Source organism: Oculina patagonica, chromosome 3, assembly GCF_052425735.1.
Source record: "Oculina patagonica isolate OP01 chromosome 3, crgOcupat, whole genome shotgun sequence".
NCBI lineage: Eukaryota > Metazoa > Cnidaria > Anthozoa > Scleractinia > Oculinidae > Oculina > Oculina patagonica.
In genome coordinates, this window is record NC_135760.1 from 19,781,735 (window position 1) to 19,789,707 (window position 7,973).

The 7,973-nt window shown below is 40.5% G+C and overlaps 1 protein-coding gene across 1 annotated transcript; it reads right to left on the minus strand.

The window, feature by feature from the left end:
• Nucleotides 1–3,616: 3,616 nt before the first annotated feature.
• Nucleotides 3,617–7,710, minus strand: LOC144645440 (elongation factor Tu-like). The gene is made up of 3 exons (XM_078505021.1): nucleotides 6,672–7,710; nucleotides 5,370–5,521; nucleotides 3,617–4,474 (listed from the first exon to the last, which is right to left on the minus strand). The coding sequence occupies exons 1-3, from the start codon at nucleotides 6,988–6,990 to the stop codon at nucleotides 4,214–4,216; spliced, it is 732 nt and encodes a 243-aa protein (XP_078361147.1). The 5' UTR covers nucleotides 6,991–7,710; the 3' UTR covers nucleotides 3,617–4,213.
• Between the last annotated feature and the right edge of the window lie 263 nt (nucleotides 7,711–7,973).

Below are 7,973 nucleotides of genomic sequence, written 5' to 3' on the forward strand. Positions count from 1 at the left end.
CCGGGTATTTATACACATATTCCTTAACATTACACAAATAAACAGTGCAAATTTCACCGAGATCTGACAATTCTATACTTTAAAATTGCAAGGACTTTTCGAGGCAGTCGATTACGGCAGCGAAATTAGCAAATGAAACAGCAAAATATGCGTTCGACGCTTTGTTTTTGCGACGCCATATTTGAATTGTTATAGGTAGACCGCTGTTCAATGTGTTCAAGGCCGTATCGTTACGATTGCTCCACGAAAAAGCACGAAAAAAAATACGGATATTTCCGACTACTGTCGGAGAATTTTGACTGAAATTCCACTCGAACTGCGTAGATACGATCGCATGTTGTAAAGCCGATTCATGCAACATTGCTGTCATTCCCTGTCAACGCGAGGTCACGTCCCTAACGACCTAGGCTGATGACGAAATAGAGTTGCGCTTGCATGTAGCGACCAAATTTGGCCTAATTTTTAACCGCTCCTAAGCTAAAAGAAGCCCCCATCTCTTGCATTTGTTTTAACTTCAATAATATCTTTGAAAAGAGCGAGTTTTTTGGTATGGTTTATTTTTGACGTTTGTAATTTTTAAACGATGTAAGTGCTAGTGATTATTTATTCGTGTTTTAGTTACGCAATCCATTGTTTGTGCGACGCTTTTTATAGATCGCCTTTCAGACACACGTGCGTTGAGATAAGAAAGCTGACATGTCACTTTAAAATTGTTATATAACAATTGTAAATGTGACAAGTCACGTTTTTTTCACGAGATCGCAAGTGATCACCCACAGCGGAAAGTAATCCCTTGAGAAATTAAAACAGTCCCTTGAGAAATTAAAAAAGTCCCTTGAGAGTTTACAAATATTTGGTTCCAAATTTTGTCCACATAACCCCTATTCTACGTTTTTAGCTTGTAAACAAGCAAAAACGTCGAAAAAAGGAAAAAGTCAAATAGGAATTAAATTAGCGCATGCATGAAATTTATGGGCAATTTCCAAAAAATTCTTGCACTGAAAAAATCGCTGAAAAAAAAAAACGTGCAAGGGAAGTCATTAGGAAAACAAAAGAAAAATTTTATAAAAATCTTGCACAATCTGAAGGTGAAAAAAATGTATTGGCCAGAAAAATTATCTAGCCCCCCTACCCTCCCCCCTCCCTAAAAAAAGCGCTCGACGAAATAAAATTTTAATAAATAAAGAAAATGTACAAACCGAGGCAATTACGAAGCGCCGAAGCTAGGGGATGCAATTTGGAAGTCTAGAAGGCCGGATATTTTATTTTTAGGCGATAACCGAGAAAGAAACACTTATTTCATATTAACTTCTTACAAGAACATGAAAAAAATGATTATTTCGAGATTTTAACCGAGGCGGCAAGTGCTGCCGTTCGCCCGTTCTAGCTACGGCCCGCACCGGTCCAAAATAATGCTGTTTCTTTAGTATTACGAGACGTAAAAACAGTAAATACCTCACCTGTTTGCCTCAGTTACTTCAGTAGTAGGAACAATAATCCTTCGTCGTCAAAAAGTTGAAAAGAACGGGAAATTTTCAGCTTCTTCACCAAAACGTTTCAAGTTCAGCAAGTTGCTTGTTGGTGAATGAAACTTTTGAAAGTTGCGCCTGGTCACCCTGCACAACGTGGGATAATACTTTTCGCTGATTGGCCCGTTTCGTTGCACGGGCTTTTACAGTCTTGCGTCATTGACTTCAATTTTGGGCGTATTTATTTGCAACACACGCGTAAAAGGAAGATATTTGTTTACAAACATTGTCTTTGTTATTAAAATGTACAACAAGTTAAACAAAAATACTCTTTGTTTCGCCAGTCAATAGTTTTCTGGTTGGCACATTAATAACAATAGGTGACGTCAACGCTATTTTTGCTATACCTGTCTTATTTCTAACGCGTACCCAGTTTCAAATAAATGCGTCCATAACCCTTAAATCCCCTGGGTAACCATCAAGACACATACGAAAAGACCTGTCAAGGTTAGAGAAATTTTTCCTGTACTGGCTTTTTTTGCCACAAAATGCCACAGAACAAGTTTTATCGTGTGGTGAAAAGATTGGAGCTCGTCGAAATATAATGACAAAGCTAATATGACCGGTGATGTTAACCAAAAATAGATGCGGAGGGGCACAAGGGTGAAACAGCCTTAATTGTACACTTGTGGTTCCTAATTATTTATACTTGCATGTCTTAGACACGTATGATAAAAAAAAATAGGAAATCAAAGGCAATGAGAATAGAAAGTGCTGGAAAATTTCTTTGTATCTCAAGTTTTTTAGAATTTTTGCCAAGCAGGAAATTTTAAAAATACTCTTCAGGACCCGGTTGCATAAAACGCCCGTGACACTTACAGGTATACGTAGAAGTACTCGTAACTTAAGTGAGTTGCATTAAATCACTTAAGTGGTCCACTCACGAGGTACACGTAAGTCACTGCATTTACGATTTTCGTAAGTGTGCACTTAAGTGTCGTTTATGCAACAGAAATTGCGGGTGTCGCATAAAACTTTTCCGAAGATAAATGAAGTTTCCTTTAGACTCGAAGATGTTTGAATTTACTCAAGAGACGAAATATCTTGACAAACCCAATTTTACGCTGCGCTCGCGATATTTTTGGCACCAAAACGTGGGGGAACTGATCTCCCACCCAAATTTTCGTTTAAGGGGGCTATAGCCCCACCCTTGCCCCCCCCCCCCCCCCCCCTGCTCCGCTGCCTATTGAGAACCTAGTAGATTTTGCAATCAATTTACCAAAATATATAATGGACCAAACAAAACAAAGAGAACCTCTCAGTCCGTGTATACTTTCTAACCAGATTTTTTCCACAATCGATCAATTTTTTTTTTTGACCCAGTAACCCGGCCCAGGTTGTCCAGGCTCCGTGTCAAAGATCTACGTGACAGTTAACTGAAAGCGATGTTGCGTGACGATGTCGGTCGTCAGGCCGGTGATTTTGAAAAAGTGATATCTAATATGGGAATGCACACAATATGCTCTAAGCAGTATAATTGCTGTTTTTCTCCCGTAAAAGCCTTTATCTTTTTAATTTTCGCATTGTACATGATTTGTAAATAGCGTTGTAGGTGTTTTGGTGATTGTGGTTTTATGAGCATGGCGATGTCTGTTGGTGCGGTGGTTGCAAGTGTTGTGGGTGTTTTCGAGGTTCTAGGCGTTGTGTGGGTTAAAGGTATTGTTGGTGCTGCGCTGTCAAGGTTATGGGCCTGTCCGTTGCGCCCGGGTCTCCAACGTAGCACCCCGCTGAAGAAAGAATTTGAGTTCAAAATGATACCCCTTTCTTGAAGCAGTTCAAATTTGTAAACACCCCGTTTTTGGCTGCTGATAATTTGAAACTTTCGTGCGGTCAAAATATCATACCCCGTACTAGAAATTGTCTTCAAAATGATACCCCCGTTCTAGATCGGAAACCCCAAATCACGACCCCGTTGGGCGGCACATATTGGTGTAGGCATTTTGGGGGAGTACCCCCCCCCCCCCCCACCACGGGCCGTTACGCAAGCTTTGGGCAACAACACGACAACGCCTACAAAATCTGCTTTTAAATGGAAGGAAACCTCGAAATAAGTTTTCTCTGGCAATACCAATTAACAGTAGTAGGAATGCATCTCTAGCTTTTATTTAATTTTTACGTCATTTCATTGTTTTTACAACTTGTTGGCAAAACTTGAAATCGTAAGCCATGAAAAGTATGGGCTTACTGATTAAAAGAGTCAACAATATCTTCGACTTGCCCCCGAAAATCACTGGCAATAGTTATAGTTTTTTAACAAGTACATCGTGTTACAGAGCAGAGGCAGACTTGAACATTTCGCCGTTTAACAAAATACCGTTTCCAGCTAACGAACATACAGTCTCAATAACACTTGATGCAGTTACGAGTGATCAATGTGAAAAAGACATGGAATCGAAGCATCATTTAAATGCCTCGCTTGCATGTAGTGTCAACTGTAACAAGATTTTCTACAATGAGCTCAATCTAAGCTAGGTTGTAGTTGAACAGCTTTGTCATTGAACACGATTGATTAGTGTTTGCTGCACTGCCTCGCCATACTTCCCTCATTTGACACAATCTTAACAATAAAAAGAGCTGGCTAAACGGGCAGCGAGTTTCTCACATAACGAAAATAAAATCAAGAAGCCGCAAAGGAACATCTTAAATTACTAGGGAGGGGTCGGTAGTGGAAGCTGCAGAGTTGTTTACTCTATAATCTTCGTCACCACCCCTGTCCCCACAGTCCGACTGCCTTCTCTCAGAGTAAACCTGAGCCCTTGTTCAATTGCAATGTCAAACATGAGTTTGATGGTAAAGGTGGCGTCTTCGCCAGGCATGATAAAATCCTTCCCCTCGGGGAGGGTGATAGTAGCTGCCACGTCACCGGTTCTGATATACATCTGTGGCTGGTAGTTCGACACAAACGGCTTATGGCGTCCGCCCTCTTCTCTCTTCAAGATGTAAACCTGTGTGGTTTTGGAAAAAAAAAAAAACAATTCTGATAAAACTACATGAAAGTTAACTGTATTGATTAACTGTATTGTAGCTTCCTAAAGGCCTGGCAAAACGAGAAAACATCTTTCCAAAAACACTCACAGTGCGCGCATGTTTCCCCAATGTTTCCCAGTTTTGCCGCACAGGAAGCATTGTCTCCAGCGTCAATTTTTGTTTGCAATAAGCAAAAATTGCCTCTGCTAGAAGGCAGAAACATTCCGTGTTTCCGCGTTGCATTGAACCATGGCAAGACGGGGAAACAATTTTGAAAAACATGTTTCCTTGTTTTGCCAGGCCTTAAGCTGGTGAAACATCGCTAACAAAATAAAAGCAGCTTCTGTACAGAGCCTCTCGATGTTTTATTGTTACCGGTAAAAGAATCTTGAGGTTTCAAACTTCCCCAAGCTTTCTAGCGAAAGATTATTGGGACCCGTTGGCCTAAAGGTACTGACTCTTTAGATGGTTGCCATAGAGACCAATTTGCAAAATTCCCCGACTTTTCTCTGACTTTTTTCTGATAAAAGAAAATTTCCCTGACCAACTAAATACAAAATGTCATATATAGTAGCGGCCTCCAGTCTCCGTTTTCAAATAAACAAATTAACAAACAAACAAAAACATCGCTGAGATCACATTAAAAATGTATAATTTCCTGACTGAATATAAAATTCCCTGACTTTTCCTTGACCTTGAAGATTTCCATTTTTTCGGACCATTTCCCGACCTGTGGCAACCCTGCTTTAAAGACAATCGGATTCCATAAAGCACTGAAATTGAGTCCTCTCAATTTTTCAGCTGACGCAAAACTACTTTCGGAACAGTCACTTCAAAGCTAATTAGATTTACAATCTCTGCCGTATAAGCTACCTGTGCCTCAAACTTGGTGTGTGATTTGACCGTCCCAGGAGCGCACAAGACCATTCCACGTTTGACATCTTCTCGCTTTAATCCTCTGACCAAGGCTCCCACGTTATCTCCGGCTTCTCCTCTATCGAGTAGCTTGCGGAACATCTCGACACCTGCATGAAGTAAAATCGAGGGTTTTAGTGTAATCACGTATAGAGCAGTTTTCAATTGCGTGTCGTTAAACCAAAACCACAAGTAATCACAATCACTAAGGACACAGACAATTCAGTGATCCAATCAAAACTCGAAGCAATTACATGTAGCCAGTGCGAAGCGCGGGAAAACGTGTGTGAGCGAGTCATGATTCATTTTGGTTTTACTCCTGATTGGATGAAAAAAGGCGCAAATTTTTTAAACCAATCACTAAGCGCAGTAATGCAAAACCAAAGCAAAGGTGAATTACTTTCGAAACAGCTGAAAACGGCTCTATTATACAACTTCAACCGAAGTGTTGTGGCTTGGGTCGTGTGTTCGCACAGTCTCCCTAATGCCATTGCACGGATAGCAACCTTGCGGAATAACAAGTGCTGACCCGCAAAGGACGAGCTTGTATGGCCAACATTTACATAAATGTACGTGTAGCTATATTGTACTTATGCACTCACATAATGCTAACCTGTCCCAATTTTTGTGTGTACTCGTATGCGGTCTCTAAAAAAACGTCTGGAGAGTTGTAAGAGTGAGCGGAGTAAAATGGGCTAAGACTACAGACTCGGGAGGCGTGCGAACTTCACCTACGAATATTGGCGGCTCACTCGTCGCCCCTGGTACATTGCACCTCCCGTATCTGCTCTCTAAAGCTGGGTTTACACGAACGATTTATGTGTAAAATACATTTGATCGTGTAGATCACAGTCGGTAGTCCAAAGTTTGGTGCGCCGTTAATGACCTTGGACAGCAGAGATACGCATAGAGATACACGCGCATAGTGCCCTGTGGGAGATTGGGAGTCTGGGGGCCACATATTCTGACGTAATATTTGCCATGTTAAAATTATTTATTTATGTGACGAGTCGTCTACACAAGCAAAATGATAACTTATTTGTTACGTAAAAGCTAGCTCGCCAGCTTGTCAACAAATATATTTTTCACAGAAAAACTGGCCAATTTTTCGTATCTAGACGAGCAACTAAAAATTGTCACATAAAAATTGCCACAGAGAAATTGCTCATGTAAACTAGACTTAACGCTTTCCACCAGCAGTCAAGTGCTCGTAATTTGGGCCCTAAGAGTCTGCCTTAGTGACTAGTGACCTTACGTTACCTGTGACCATTGTCTTCGCCTTCGAGCCAAGACCCACAACCTCTACTTCTTCACCGACATTGATGATACCCCTTTCGACCCTCCCTGTCACCACAGTGCCACGCCCTGTTATGGAGAAGACATCCTCAATAGGAAGAAGGAACGGCTTGTCCAGGTCTCTTGCAGGAGTTGGAATGTACTTATCCACAGCTTCCAGTAGCTTGATAATGGAATCTTTACCCATCTCTGGGTTTTTGTCTTCCAAGGCGCACAGGGCTGAGCCAGTAATGATGGGTGTGTTGTCTCCATCGTAGCCATACTCTGAGAGAACCTCTCGCATCTCAAGTTCTAACTACATGTAGTAGATGGATAAGTAGCTCCAAAGTTATAACTTAATCCCTGGTTTCAAAGTCTTTTCTTATCTTACTCACGGACATAAACTGCTTCTACAGGGTAACGTCACTTTTATGGAAACTTGTTATGGTCACTGTTTCTTATAGAAAACGTATTTAGTGGGATTTTAGGCTACTTTATAGGCGCACTAGCGATCAGCACAGATAACCACTAGAGGGCATATGATATATATGGATTATATTGCTGTATTAAATAATTATCCAGAATACAGTTTAGATGATAACGATACAGTAAATTCATCTTTCCAAAGTACTAGCAAGCATGTCCTTCATGCTGCAGCGTACATACAATGCTGTGATACATTTCATCTGTGCCTTCATTTTGTAAAATAATAACCTATTGAAAATTTTATGCCAAATAGGTTCTTATGAAAAGGGAGTTTAAAATAAAATTTTTAGCCTAACAGGTTTTTAAATTTTAGGTTCTTATATGTGGGTTTTTTCTGTAAATATTCATACAGCACATTTTTAATAGCGTACCCCTTGGATACAGTGGAGGCCCAATGCTGGCCGCATTAACTGGATTCTACTGCAATTCCAGTGCAGAGATTCACATTATATATAATACTTAAGCAGCAAATTTTTGAACAAAATAATTATTGTAGTTGACCAAGAGAATGGGTTGACACATGTTAAAACTGCTGTGCCTATTGAATGAAGAAAAGATCGTCGCAATTATTAACACAACTTAAGCAGTTGCGAAAAGAAAGCCTGAAAAAATCAGGCTTGCCAGGACTCGAACCCTGACCTCTGTGATACCAGTGCAGAAGTAAATGATTCTCGCTTACCAGCTCTAGAACTTCTTCATCCTCTACAATATCAGCTTTGTTGAGGTAGACAACAAGATGCTGAAACATACCGACCTGAAACATACACAGCAGTCAGATACAAAAAACATCTAATTAACAAT

Coding starts and splice junctions, on each gene's coding strand:
- LOC144645440 (XM_078505021.1), bottom strand. CDS start 6,990: ATGCGAGAGGTTCTCTCAGAGTATGGCTACGATGGAGACAACACACCC. Junction 5,522..6,671: donor GGCGAAGACAATGGTCACAG/GTAACGTAAGGT, acceptor TACTTCATGCAG/GTGTCGAGATGTTCCGCAAG. Junction 4,475..5,369: donor ACACCAAGTTTGAGGCACAG/GTAGCTTATACG, acceptor AAAACCACACAG/GTTTACATCTTGAAGAGAGA.